At 34.0% G+C, this 15,340-nt stretch overlaps 2 protein-coding genes across 3 annotated transcripts in view; one reads left to right on the top strand and one right to left on the bottom strand.

Moving 5' to 3' along the window:
• The window catches only part of KDM5A (lysine demethylase 5A), an 88,424-nt gene that overhangs the window by 30,670 nt on the left and 42,414 nt on the right, over window positions 1-15,340 (top strand). For both annotated transcript variants that reach the window (XM_081309798.1, XM_081309799.1), the window contains exons 12-14: window positions 224-386; window positions 1,877-1,996; window positions 6,833-7,027. In XM_081309798.1, the coding sequence (XP_081165924.1) occupies window positions 224-386; window positions 1,877-1,996; window positions 6,833-7,027 (478 nt within the window). The remainder of the gene's footprint in view (window positions 1-223; window positions 387-1,876; window positions 1,997-6,832; window positions 7,028-15,340) is intronic.
• On the bottom strand, window positions 5,033-6,251 carry LOC308657564 (guanine nucleotide-binding protein G(I)/G(S)/G(O) subunit gamma-10-like; the record flags this gene model as incomplete). Its single annotated transcript, XM_081309364.1, has 1 exon — window positions 5,033-6,251. One exon carries the CDS (start codon window positions 6,249-6,251, stop codon window positions 6,045-6,047), a length of 207 nt encoding a protein of 68 aa, XP_081165490.1. The 3' UTR covers window positions 5,033-6,044.

Here is a 15,340-nt window from a genome sequence, read left to right as displayed (position 1 = left end):
CCTATAATAGTGGTGATAGGAGGTAGTGCACCTACCTATTCATATACTTGCACTACTTCCTATTACAAATAATAGAACATATTTGTGAGGTGCTTGTCAGGATTCAGGGCTTTAATCTGGCCATGGAATGAGACATAGTTGATTATAATTTAGTGGGTTGATTCAGGCCCTGACTTCCTGGGAGCTATACTCTACCTGGCTAACAAGTTATTTCATTTGCTAGGGGGGAGCCAAAGACATGGTATGGTGTGCCATCTCATGCTGCAGAACAACTGGAGGAGGTGATGAGGGAGTTGGCACCTGAGTTATTTGAATCCCAGCCTGATCTCCTACATCAGTTAGTCACCATCATGAACCCCAATGTGCTAATGGAGCATGGTGTACCTGTGAGTTTTTGTATCTCCCTTCAGTATTTTTAAAGTTATTTTAGCTCTTGATTGGAAAGAATCACATTTTTTTTGTACCTGGAAGTGAAAGATTCTGTTGTTTTCTAGCTAAATTAGGGAACAGCTTATTTGAGTAAGAAGGGATGTGTTTTATTTTTATTTTTAATTTTTTTGTGGTGCTTGGGATTGAACCTAAGGCCTCATGTGCTAGGCCACCACTGAACTTCATCCTCAACCCAGTAGGAAAATTTTAAGATATGAATCATACTTTATATATAGCTACTTATTCAAACAGCCTTCTGTTTCAGGTAACCATTTTTTTTTCTTATTTTTTCTTATTATCCCTGTTTAGCTAGGATATAGGTATTTGAAGTGTTAGCTCTAGTGACTAATTCTTATCCTTGTTTTTTTATATATAAATATTTTTTTATTTTTTTATTTTATTTTTTATTTTTTTTTAAAGAGAGAGAGGAGAGAGAGAGAGAGAGAGAGAGAATTTTTAATATTTATTTATTTATTTATTTTAGTTCTCGGCAGACACAACATCTTTGTTGGTATGTGGTGCTGAGGATCGAACCCGGGCCGCACGCATGCCAGGCGAGCGCCCTACCGCTTGAGCCACATCCCCAGCCCATAAATATTTTTTTAAATATTTATTTTTTAGATGTAGTTGTCAATACCTTTTTAATTAATTAATTTATTTTTTATGTGGTGCTAAGGATTGAACCCAGGGCCTTGTATGCACTAGGCTAGCACTCTACTACTGAGCAACAACCCCAGTGCTATTATGTAAAGATTTAACAGCTTTTAATATATGAGATAATGAAGTAAAAATATATTCTAAATAGATTTTCTCATTTAAACTTGTTTTGAAAAATGATTATCAACTTACTAAAACCTGATAAAATATAAATTAAATGTTACATAAAATTAAATATTTGTTATAACTTTAATGAGAAAAGTAGATTAACATTTATAGTGTTACTTTGTCCCTAAAGAGTAAATTTCTAATTGAATCTGTAACTTTTCAAGATACCCATAGTATTGTAAAACAAAGTAAGATTCAGGAAGACTAATTTGGGGCTTATTTTATAATGTATAAGTTAATCAGTTTCCCAAAACTTATCTCAAGGTAGTAGAAAACTTCATGCTTTCATGGTATTTATAATAGATGAATAAAAAAATTTCTATTAATTATAAAAAGTTTATTATGTTAGAAGACTAGTCATTCAGTGAGAGTAACATTTTCAGTTTCTTTTGGTTGCTAATTTTTATAAATTATAATGTATTATCAGTGACTATTTTAAGAAGGTAGAATTCTAGCTCTTTCTTAAACTCTAATTTTATTTTTGATATGCCTTAAGATAATGCTTTATTATTTTTAGGTTAGAAAGTGCTTCTGGATCTATGTGACTGATAAAATCTGTCTTCTTTTTGTTGTTTTATTTTTTTTTTTCATTTTTGTATTCCTGTTCTCAATTTGCATTTAGGTGTACAGGACCAATCAGTGTGCTGGCGAGTTTGTTGTGACATTTCCTCGTGCCTATCACTCTGGATTTAACCAGGGCTACAACTTTGCTGAAGCTGTGAACTTCTGTACTGCTGACTGGGTCTGTTCTATAGCAAGTGGCTGTTGTACGTCCACTAACACCCCTATAAAATGTAGCTTAGTTGTCATATTTGCTTAACTGGGTTCTGAGTAAGGTCTATGAATATTTCAGTAGAAACTGGAGTGGCTCTTGTAATTTAGAAAGTTAAAAGTAGAGAGTCTGTCACATTATTTGGAAGATTTTATGATTTTTTACTTCTCTGTTCACTATTTCCCCCCATTCTGTTGAACTTTAAATGGACAGTCTGAGCCCTTTTTGAGGGAGTATATGGTTCCTTTAGACTTTGCTTTATCTGAGCACTTTGGAATCTTAAAATGTGTAAAGGACAATGTCAGTGATTGTTGCTGTGCTTTTGTATGAGATAGATATCAAAACATAATTAGTTATGGTTACATTATATCAATTGGGAAAAGACTGCATATTTATAATACTCACTCCCTGACTTCATTTTTCTTTTAGTAATGCTGTTTTTTGATGCCTCTCAATGTTATGGGGAAAATTATTAAGTAATAGTGAATCTTATGTTTTCTGTAGGTACCTTAATTTATTAAATTATATGATTAACCATGGAGAATTTTTGTTTTCTTGGCTAATGAATAAGATGAAATAAGAGCAGTCTTGTCTTATTTATTTAAATTTCTTTCCTTTTTGGGGGTAGGGGGTACTGGGAATTGTACTCAGGGCATTCAGTCACTGAGCCATATCCCCGGCCCTTTTTTGTATTATATTTAGAGACAGGGTCTCATTGAGTTCCTTAGCACCTTGGCTGCTGGGATTACAGGTGTGCGACCACATGCCTGGCTTTAATTTGGTTTTGAGACAGGATCTTGGTCTGTTGCCCAGATTGTCCTCAAGTTCCTTGGCTCAATTTAGCTTCAGCCTCCAGAGTACCTAGGACTATACGTGTGTACATCATGCCTACCTTGTGAACAGTTGTATTTAAGTTCAGTAATTTTAAACTTCTTATTGAGCTTTGGAAACAGCATAATTTAGCATGAACAAGACTAAATTTAGGATTTGCCTTTGAGTTTGAGCTTTATTTGTTTTAAAAAATTCAGCTAATATTTATTGCCTGTTTTTTATTCACCTGGTACTTGGCTAGGTGTATGGTAGGAAGCAGGATGATTCAAGAGTTAGGGATTGTTTCTGCCTTTAACATGCTTACTGTAACTGAATTTGATCTTGAGTAGCTCTTAATTTCACTGGGCCTAAGTTTTTTACCTGATATGTAATGTGCTAATAAATTCATTGAATAATCTCAAGCAGGTCAAATGTTGTGGGTGAGGGTCCTTAATACTCTTTAGAAGAAGATAGTGATACAATGAAAAGTTAAAATAGCTTTATCTCTGGAATAAGGCAGTGAGACTAATTTTTATAAGCTGCAGTTCTATTTTATGTGAATTCCTTATAATAATTAAGAACTGAAATCTCCAGTTTTAATTTTTTAATTTTTGTTTTTTTCTATACTGGGGATTGAGCCCAGGGCCTTCTGCATGGTAGGCAAGCACTCTACCACTGAGCTACATCCCTAGTCTTCATAGTTTGTTTTTTTCCCTATTTGCTCTTGTATTTTAACTGTGTGAGAAATGTTTAAAAAGTAAACATTTAAGAATGAAGACATGAAAGAGTTGTATGTTTTTAATAGACAATATGACTCCTAATCATACATTAAAAATACATATTTTTGGAAGTAATTGTTTCTTTGAAAAGCATGCCTGATTCAGAGATAACCTCATGCTCTTTGAGTTTCCTGATTCCTCTCTGCTTTTCTCAAAAAGGAAGTGAATTTGAAAAGGTTTTTAAAGATTCTTTTTCTTATTTTCTTTCTTTTATATTATAGTTTTAAAATACAAACAGAACAATTTTTAGCTATAAGAAAGAGGTTGAAGTTAGAGTGGGTGTGCAGGTGCATGGTGCAGTGTGTGGCTCATATCATAATTTGATTTATACCTTGATCATTGTAGAAATTTGCAGAAATTACCTTAAAGAGTGTATTTTTTTTTTGTTGTTCTTTGTTTTGTGGTGCTGGGGTTCTAACCCAGATCCTCCAGCATGTTAAGCCCACGCTTTTCTGCTGAGCTATAAACTTAGTATTTGATTTATGAAAATTGTTCTTTTAGCCATTTATTTCTTTTTATTATGGAAACAAAGTATTTAATCTCATTATTTCACTTTCTTGAATTTGAATTTCACTTTCTTGAATAGGCTGGCCGTTTTTAAAAGGATTTCTAGAAATGCAAAAATTTAAACTATCGTTTTTTTTTTTTCTTACAAAAATATAAAAAGTTAGTGTGGAATGCTTTAGTAGTACTTACCCCCTTTTTCTTTCCATTTCTCTTTTTTTCTTCTAATTGCATCTGTTCTTTTTGTTCTAGGACATCTAATCCTTTATGGCCTGAAATTTTACAATTCTTTACTTATTTTTACAATACTTTAATTTTCTTATCAGAGTAGCCATGTTACACTGGTCTAATAGAGTTTGCTGCTTCATTTATATGCCAAGGAACCCTGCTTCTTTTTTTAACTTTATTTTTTATTAGTTCTAATCAGTTATATATGACAGCAGAAAGCTTTTCAATTCATTACACACAAATGGAGCACAACTTTTTATTTTTCTGGTTGAACACGATGTAGAATCACACCACGTGTGCAATCATACATGTACCTAGAGTAATGATGTTTGTCTCATTCCACAATCTTTCTTACCCGCATACCCCCTCCATTTCCCTCCCTCCCCTTGGCCCAAAGTTCCCCCCACCCCTCTACAACCCCCATTGTGGATCAGCATCCACTTACCAGAGAAAACATTTGGCCTTTGGTTTTTTGGGATTGGCTTACTTTGCTTAGCATGATATTCTCCAACTTCATCCATTTACCTGCAAATGCCACAATCTTATTCTCTTTTTATGCTGAGTGATATATTGTGTATATATACCACAGTTTCTTTTTTTTTTTTTTGATGAATTAAACAGAATTTATTTCCAAGATCTTCAAAGATTATTACAAACACTAAGTATCCTTCTAAAGTATCCCAAATTAAATCAAAGGCACATCATCAAAGTCAAACCCTTGTGACATGAAGAATTCTTTTAGGTCATAATATTTTCACATTACTTTGTTTTCAATCTTTTGCAATGTTCTGTATGTAGGTCCTACTTTAAACATTTTTTTAAAGGCATGAAATAATGTAGTATCTTTTTAAAAGTGCAACCACAACTATAAAGTAAAGGAACTTAAAAAGAGATAAAATCTGCTTCATACATAAAATGGGACAACCTAATATATATCATAACATGAATCTTTCTAAACAACACCTCTTGTGTTAAATAAAACAATCTTATTTAGAAAAAATCAAGGCATCATTTGATTAGTAAAGTCTATTCTTCCCCCACAATTTTATACTTTCTTGTCTTCATTTAGTAATTGTAAATTTATGATAGAACAAATTTTATTATAGTATAAAAATCTTAGGAACAACAAATTACAAATACTCCATTTTTTTTAATAAACAAAAGTGTTTTCCTTCCTAAAATGTAAACATCCAGTTAATAAAACATACATGATATTTTAGGTATAGCAACACCAGTAATTCACTTATTAAAGAGGTGTATTTTGGTATATTTGGTGGTAAGGTTTTTATCTTAATACAAAGCACTTCTTCAGAAGAACCAAGCCATTATTACTTAAAACAATTCTATTTCTTCACTCAGTTTCCTTATTTGAGTAGAAAATCATTAATTTCTGTAGAATTTTGGCTGTAAGATCAGGACACTGGAAAGGTCTGAAATATCTCAGTCATTTGGCTAAAGAAAAGTGTTTTCTTGAGACTTGGAGTCAGTCATTCATTACTTTGTGCTCGAAGGCATTTCTCAACAAACTTCTTCCAGTATAAACATCATGTAGAACATATCATTTGAAATATGTTAGCCCAAAAAGACTAAATCTAGGTCCTTTTCCTCTTAAAAAATAATAATGAAGGAGCTGGAGTCGCGGTTCAGTGGTAGAGTGCTTGCCTGGCATGTGTGAGGCCCTGGGTTCGATCAAGATTTCAGAGTAAAATGCAGGATCTGGGCTCTCGGAAGGGGTTGCTTCCGGCTGGAACTCCAACCAGCAGAGCATCCTTACAGGCATTCTGCATGCAGTACTGCTGAAGCTCTGCTGCAGCCTGAGAGACCTTGATCCTCTCCACGCTGGCCTCCAGCTTGAGCTGCTCCACCAGGCGCTGCAGGGCGCTCACGCTGGTCCCGGAAGACATGGCGGCGGCAGCGATGGCTCCGAGGGCGACATACCACAGTTTCTTTATCCATTCATTATTGAAGAACATCTAGGTTGGTTCTTCAGTTTAGCTATGGTGAATTATACAGCTATAAACATTGAAGTGACTGCGTCATTGTAGTATCCTGTTTTTAAGAAGAATGGGATAGCTGGGTCTAATGGTGGTTCCATTCCAAGTTTTCTAAGGAACCTCTATACTGCTTTCCAGATTGGTTGTACCCATTTACATTCCCACAAGCAATGTATGAGTGTGCCTTTTCATATCCTCATATCCTCGCTAACACTTACTGTTGTTTGGAACCCTGCTTCTTGATGTACACAATAAGAAGAAAATTAGCATGTTAGATCCAAAGTTTAGCATCTCAAATTATGGAAATTTTCTGTGGGATGGGCCTTTGAAATTCTAACTGGTTCATAGCATGCTTATTTATAATCCCCTCTTAGATGGGATTTTTATTCTGTCTTATTTATGTGAAAAAGGAAGATTTGAAGGATAAGTAATGGTTCCATATTGGAATATGTTATAAGTAAGTAATTAATTTGGAAATCTCTTGTTTTTAGTTGCCTATTGGACGTCAGTGTGTAAATCATTACCGCCGGCTAAGGCGTCATTGTGTCTTTTCACATGAGGAGCTCATTTTCAAGATGGCAGCAGATCCAGAATGCTTAGATGTGGGGCTGGCTGCTATGGTCTGCAAAGAATTGACTCTTATGACTGAAGAAGAAACACGTTTAAGGGAATCTGTTGTACAAATGGTGAGTTTCCTGAACACATCCTATATAGTTTTTCTTTTTTTCTACATTTCTTGTATTTGATATTACTTATGGAATAAGAAAAAAACTGAACCTATGAAAAGAGTTCCCTTTAGGTGTTGAACACAGAAGTCACTAATTTTGAAAGTTTTATATTTTTATCATCTCTAACTTTTTAAAATTAGAATTCTATCAGGTTGAATTCCTTAGGTATGTATTTATCTTTTTAAATTTTCTAAGCTGACTGTGGTGGTACATGCCTGTAATCCCAACTATTCATGAGGCTAAGGTAGGAGGATCACAGTTCAAGGTCAGCCTGGGCAACTTAGTGAGACCATGTCTCAAAATTTTAAAAAGGATTGGGAGTATAGTTCATTGATAAAGCACCCCTGGGTTCATGCCTAGTTACCCCCCAGCAAAATCCCACATATAGTGTTATTTTTTTAGACAAGAAAATTCAATTCTTTTTCCTCTAGCCTTACATTTGATAAAAGTTACATTTTTAGTGATTACATTAATCTATCTTTCCTCCTTGTAAGTAATTTAGTAATTTAATGAATAGGGAAGACTGAAAAACCGAGAGTCTGTCACCTATCCTCCCCTCAACCCCCTAATACTGGTGATTGAAATGAGGGCCTCTTGCACGCTAGGTAAGTGTTCTACCACAGAGTTACATTCAGCCTTTTCTAGAAATTTTATTTTGAGACAGGATCTTATACTATATTGTGCAGGTTGACCTTAAAGTTGGGATCTTGCTTCAGCTTACCGAGTATATAGAATTATAAGCATGTGCCACCATGCTTGGCAAGGATTAAGATTTTGAATGCTTAGAATAAATTAAACATTTGAAACATTGAAATAAATGAGAAAAATCTGTATCATCAGCCTCATATTGGCCCATTCTCCGTAATCTTTCCTAAATAGCTAGCGTCTACTATGCTGTCTCCTCCCTCGCCCTCTTAGTATTGGGGATCAAATTCAGGGCCTTGTACATGCTACGGAAGTGCTCAGTCACTGAGCTGCATCCCAGCTCTCCCTCCTGCTTTTGTAATATCACTCTTTCCTCTTTGCCTTATATTCTATCCCCACTTTAAAAACAGTTCTGTTGAGGTGTAATTGATATGCAGTAAGTTACACGTTTAATATATACAATTTGATAAAGTTTGATTCTCTCTGTGTCCAAGAAACTGTTGCCACTGTCAATATCATGAATATAGGGCTGGAGTTGTAGCTTAGTGGTAGGGTAGAGTGTTCGCCTTGCATGTGGAAGACACTAGGTTTGATCCTCAGCACAATATAAAAGTGAAATAAAGATATTGTGTCTATCTACAACTAAAAAAAAAATTTAAAAAAAAGATTGTGAATATATCTATCACCTCTAAAAGTTTCCTCATGTCCCTTTGTGTTCCTTTTCTCTTGCCACATGCCATCCTACCCCAAACCCACTAATCTTTCTTTGGGTTTTTATTAGAGTTTAACTTACATTGAATCACACAATTCCTACAATTTGTGTTTTTGTCTTGTGTTTTTTTGTTTGTTTGTTTTTTTGAAATAGGGTCTCAATATGTTTCCTATACTGGTCTAGAACTCATTGGCGCAAATGATCCTCCAACCTCAGGCTTCCAAGTAACTGGGACTATAGGCATATGCCATTGTGCCCATTTATCTAGCTTCTGTCACTCTGCTTAATTCCTCTGCAATTCATTCATGTTGTTGCATATATATGTATATAGCTGAGTAGTTTTTCACTGAGTGGATGTACCATGAAGGTTATTCATTCACTTGTAAATATCCATTTGAATTGTTTCCAGATTTTGGCTATTAATGTTTTAAACTGCTCTAGACATTTGGGTGCAAGATTTTCTCTTGGATAAATAGTAAGAGTGGAATGGTTGAGTCACGTAGTATGTGTATGTTTTAATTTTTTTTCCAAACAACAGCCAAACCGTAAAGTAGTAGTAGTATTTTACATTTCCACCAGCAGTGTATGAGAGTTCCACTTGCCTTACATCCTCACTGTTACTTGGTATGGTTAGTTTTTTTAACTTTAGACATTTTGATAGGTTTGTAGTGGTATTTCATTGTGATTTTAATTTTAATTTCCCTAATGTATAACGATGTTTATCATTTTTAAGTATACTTATTTGCCATGTATGTATCTTTTGCTGAATTTATAATTAGGGTGTTTTCTTATTGAATTTTTCAGAGTTCTTTATATATTCCAGATACACATTCTATGTCAGATATGTGATTTGAAAACATTTTCCTCTGGTCTGTACTTTGACCTTTTATTTTCTTAATAGTATCTTTTTGAAGAATAAACATTCTTCATTTTTATGAAGTTTAGCTTTGTTTTTCTTTTATGGGTTGGACATTTGGTTGTATCTAAAAAACCAACCCAAAAAACCCCAATCTTTGCCTAACCCAAAGTCACAAAGATTTTCTCCAATGTTTTCTAGAAGTTTTATAATTTTAGCTTTCATATTAAGGAATTTGACTTATTTCAGTTTAGTTTCGTATGTGGAGCAAGGTATGGATCAAAGTTTATTTCCTTGTATACATCACTTATTCTTTCAAGTTCACTTAGTGTAGGATACTAATTTGAGATCTCCTTTTTTTTTTTTTAGAAGGATAGATATTTAATAGCTAAAACAAAAACAAAAACAAAAAAACTGGTATGTTATGCAGACATTTTATTTTTTGACATACCTGAGATGCTTAACAATAGAAATTTGTTTTCCTTTGAATGAAATCAAGTTTTTTTGAAAGTAACACTTCAATTTGGGAAGTTTGTTTAATCAAAAAATTAAGAAGTTTGTATATCCAAATTTATTTCAAATGATGAATAATATATATTGTACGATTTGAAGGATCTTGAGAGGATTGAGTATAGGTTTAAGCTAAGGGAAAATGATATAGTAATTTGGATCTGAAAAATAAAACTGATAGTTTCACTTTTTTTAATAGGCATATATGGGAAAATATCAATGAATCAAAATATAAAGCTGACATAGTGAAAATATTATTACCACAAAATATTCAAAGCTCATTATTTTAAGAATTTACATTAGCTTAGAGAACTAAATGGCTAGATTTCTTTTTTCTAGTTGTTTGAATTACCTATGATAGAAATAAGAAAAACACAATATACAAGTTGATTTTTACAAAACTTTACTTTTTTGAAGATGTATGACAGTTTGTTTGGTAATTAATATTCCTACTTTAAAATATTCCCTTTATACCTTTGTTCTTAAAATTTGATTTTATTGTACTTTTTTAAAAAAATGAATTCCTTTTCTATTTATGAGAGTCTTAATTTTGAAATTTAAATATATTGGGTATTGGGTTGAAACTCATCTTCTCACATTTCACATTTAACCTGAGGTTTTTTGTTTTTGTGTGTGTTTGTTTGGGTACTAGGGATTGAACCCAGTGATCCTTTGCCACTGAGCTATGTCCCTAGCTCTTTATATTTTTTATTTTGAGACAGGGTTTCGCGAAGTTGCCTAGGGCCTAAGGTGCTGAGCATGGCCTCAAACTTGGGTTCCTCCTGTTTCAGCCTTCCAAGTCTCTGGGATTATAGGCATGGCACTGCTGTGCCCAGCTAACCTGAGTTTTGATGGTGCGTTATTTTTTATTTTTTATGATAAATTGAATACACATCACATTTCCTGATCCTCTATCATATTATTTGTGACACTTTCATCAAATTTCTTTATAGACCCTTTTTCTTTAAATTTACCTTCCTCTTAAGCTTTGCTCCAGGTACTTCTGCCATTTCATTGCATTATGTATTATCTTGAGATACATGTTTTTCCTAACATTTGCTCTACTCTTTTCTCCAGACTTTTTGATCACCTTGCCTATCGTTTTCCTCAAATTATCTTTTTTCTTATCTCCTCAGCTGCCAGTGTTTGCAGGGTTCAACCTTTGATCTTTTGTTTCCCCTTTTTTGCTACTTACTTTTCAAGGAATTGTCATCCATTAGGATTTGTTTTTGTTTTTGTTTTGGCACTGAGCATTGAATCCACAGGCACTCAACCACTGAGCTACATCCCCAACCTGTTTTTTATTTTTTATTTTGAGACAGGATCTCGATAAGTTGCTGAGGTTGGCCTTGAACTTGTGATCCTCCTGCCTCAACCTCTTGAGTCAACAGAATTATAGGTGTGAACCACTTTGCCCACCTTTGTCCATTAGGATTTTAACTTTCTTTAAAGTATTAACTTGAGGTTTTAGTTTTAACTTGTAATGTTTCCTCCTATTTTATGAAAACACAGGAATTGTTACTTTGAAAGAGGCAACATAAGCTAGGTGCAGTATTGCATGCTTGTAATCCCAGCCACTTGGGAGACTAAGGCAGAAGAATCACAGATTCAAAGTCAATATTATCAATTTAGGAAGACCCTATCTCAATTTTATTAATGTTTTGTCTATTTTTTCCAATTGTTTCTTTCGTTTCAATTTCATTGATTTCAGCTCTTGATTTTAATTATTTCTTGCCTTCTACTGCTTTTGCTGCTGATTTATTCTTTTTTTTCCTAGGGCTTTGAGATGTAGTGTGAGGTCATTTATTTGTTGACTTTTTCTTCTTTTAAGAAATGAACTCCATGCAGTGAATTTTCCTTAGTACTGCTTTCATAGTGTCCCAGAGATTTCATATGTCTGTGTTCTCATTTACCTCTAAGAAATTTTTAATCTCCTTTATGTCTTCTGTAACCATTGTTCATTCAGTAGCATATTGTTCAGTCTCCATGTGATGCAGAATTTTTTATTCTTTATTTTGTCATTGATTTCTAATTTCATTCCATTTTGATCTGATAAAATGCATGGTAGTATCTCTACTCCTTTGTATTTGCTAAGAGTTGCCCTGTGGCATAGTATATGGTCGATTTTTGAGAAGGATCCATGTGCTGCTGAGAAGAAAGTGTATCCGCTTGATGCTGGTTGATATATTCTATATATGTCACTTAAGTCTAAGTTATTAATTGTGTTATTGAGCTCTGTAGTTTCTTTATTCAACTTTTGTTTGGAAGATCTGTCCAGTAGTGAGAGAGGTATATTAAAGTCACCCAAGATTATTGTGTTGTGGTCAATTTGATTCTTGAACTTGAGAAGAGTTTGTTTAGTGAACATAGCTGCACCATTGTTTGGGGCATATATATTTATGATTGTTATGTCTTATTGGTGTGTGGTTCCCTTGAGCAGTATGTAATGTCCATCTTTATCCCTTTTGATTAACTTTGACTTGAAGTCTACTTTATTTGATGAGTATGGAGACCCCTGCTTGCTTCTGCAGTCCATGTGAGTGGTATGATTTTTCCCAACCTTTCACCTTCAGTCTGTTTATGTTTTTTCCTATCAAATAAGTCTCCTGTAGGCAGCATATTGTTGGATCTTTTTTTAATCCAGTCTGCTAGCCTATGTCTTTTGATTGGTGAGTTTAAGCCATTAACATTTAGGGTTACTATTGAGTCATGGTTTGTATTTCCGCCATATTTGTTTATTTTTGTTATTTATTTTGTTGGTTTTCTTCTTTGATTAGTTTTTCTTTTAGTGTACTACCTCCCTCTGCTGGTTTTCATTGTTGTTTTTCATTTCCTCTTCATGAAATACATTTGCCAAGGATATTTTGTAGTGCCGGTTTTCTAGCTGTAAATTCTTTTAACTTTTGTTTATTGTGGAAAGTTTTTATTTCATCTTCAAATCTGAAGCTTAGTTTTTCTGGATACAAGATTCTTAGTTGGAACCCATTATCTTTCAGAGAAATATGTTGTTCTAGGATCTTCTAGCTTTCAGGGTCTGTGTTGAAAAATCCGCCGTTATCCTAATTTGTTTACCCCTATATGTAATCTGATTCCTTTCTCTTGTGGCTTTTAAAATTCTCTCCTTATTCTGTGTGTTGGGCATTTTCATTATAATGTGTCTTGGTATGGATCTGTTGTGATTTTGCACATTCGGTGTCCTGTAGGCTTCTTGGATTTGGGTTTCTGTTTCATTCTTTATGTCTGAAAAATTTTCTGATATTATATCATTGAACAGATTGCTCATTCCTTTGGTTTGGATCTCTATGCCCTCCATTATCTCAATAACTCTTAAATTTGGTCTTTTTATGCTATCCCATATTTCTTGGATGTTCTGCTCATGGTTTCTTATCATTTTTGCTCTGCTGTTTACGTTCTTTTCAAGATGATATTCTTTGTCTTCGATGTATGATGTCCTATCTTCTCAGTTGTCTAGTTTGCTGGTGATGCTCTCATTTGTGTTTTTAATTTGTTTTATTATTTCTTTCATTTCAAGGATTTTTTTTTATAACCTCTATCTTCCTATAGAGGTGATCTTTTTGCTTCCTTCTTGGATTTGTTTATGTAGCTCATTGTCAAAGTGATCTTTCACTGTCTGTATTTGTTGTCTAATGTTTTCTTTGAGATTCCAAAACATCTGAATCATGTAAATCCTGAAGTCTTTCTCTGTCATTTTTTCTGCTGTTTCTGTTAGTTCTTCTAATGATGTGTTGTCTTGAATTGTTTGTGGTACTTTCTTCCCTTGTCTTTTCATATTGCTCAATTTTCTTTCCTGCTCTGTGGGACTGGTGTGTTATTGTTTTTACCCTATAGATTTGTAGTGCTCTTGTATAGTTCCAAGATCCCTCCTTTGTGGGGAAGGACAATGTTGACAGTTCCCAATATCAACAATATATCACCTATTCAGTCACAGATCTGCTCTGGTAGCCATGCCCACCAAAAGATGGCGAGAAAGGTTTTCCAAGATGGAGTCGCGGGTGTGCTCAAACTGCAGGCTTTGGGACTGGAGTCTCGGAAGACCCTGTCTCAAAATAAAAAATAAAAAGGGCTAGGAATGTAGCTCAGTGGTAGAGCACTCTTGGGTTCAGTCCCTAGTACCACACCAGAAAAAAAGAAAAAGAAAAAAAAAGAGGCCATGTGCCCATCATTTGTAGTCTCTTCCTACATGATAATTACTGGGGATTGGACCCAAGGGTGCTTTATCACTGGTTTACATCCCCAGCCCTTTTTATTTTACTTTATTTTTTGAGACGGAGTCTGGCTAAGTTTAAGTTGCCCAGGCTTGCTTCAGACTTGCAATCCTTCTTCCTCAGCTTCCTGAGTTGCTGGGTTTATGGATGTGCCCTGCCATGCTTGGCCCATATACTTATTGTTGCATATAGTTGTCATCTCACTTTTCTCACCTGAAAATACTATATCTCCACTGCTTGCACCCTTTTACAAACTATTTTCCTTTCTTAATTGTGCACTAAGTGCCAGGATCAATATAATAAAAAAGTTGGTATAGATTTGACTTGTCCATTTCGTTCGTATTTAAGAGATAACTTTTTGTTTTTTTAAATACTTTTTTAGTTGTTGATGGACCTTTATTTTATTTATTTATATATGGTGCTGAGAATCGAACCCAGTGCCTCACACATGCTAGGCAAGCACTCTACCACTGAGCCATGACCCCAGCCCTCTCTTATCTTATTTAAGGTTTTTTTGTTGGTGTTGCTTTGACAGTGTCTCTTATCACTCTCCTCACCCCTCTTTTTTCTTATTGCTATGTCATTCTGGTTCAATTCTATAAGTTTCTCATCTGGATTATTCAAAGTAGCCTTTTAATTAGTATCTCTGTCTTGCTTCTTCTCTCTTTTTGTTTCTGATAATTTATGATTTTTCAAAACATTCTCAGGAAAGTGTAAGTTTTGGAGTATGTTAGAATATATTTCAAGAAAAAATTGTTTGTTAGAAAATTTGGAGAAATGGGGGTTAGGAAGATACATTGGGTTCTTTACTACATAACTTATCTGGTCCCTTAATATCCTTGTGCTAACAGTTTATCTCTAAAGTGTTAAGGACATAATCTATGGCATTATCCAAAAAAGAATTTGGCATTTAGGGTGTCTTTTAGGATTAGTAGTCCTTGGAGTATACACTTTGTGTATACACTTTGCCAAATGGCGTAGAATTTTTTGAAGCAGCCAGAAATCTTATTAGTTGCCAAATTATCAGGTTTCAATCTTGTTTAAATGAAAATAAAAATTGCTCTTATAGCAAAATTGGGTTTACAAGTGCTTTTCTCAAATAAGCAGAAACCATAAAGGGAACTCTTGTGTAATAAATGCAAGTGTTTGTATAATACACTTCATATGCTGTTACTTTCTATTTGATTTAACTTTTTTCTGTTGACATCTTGTTGAAGTATTTTGATTTTTATAATTCAGTAATTTTATACTTCCTTGTCCTTGCATATGTTTGTACACGTCAGTGTTATTTTCAGATTACTAATTTATTTGGTTCAAGTTAT

Source organism: Spermophilus citellus (assembly GCF_964194105.1).
Source record: "Spermophilus citellus genome assembly, chromosome: 10".
In the NCBI taxonomy this organism is placed as follows: domain Eukaryota; kingdom Metazoa; phylum Chordata; class Mammalia; order Rodentia; family Sciuridae; genus Spermophilus; species Spermophilus citellus.
The sequence above is the reverse complement of the archived record's forward strand: the minus strand, read 5'-3'. Positions and strand labels throughout refer to the sequence as shown.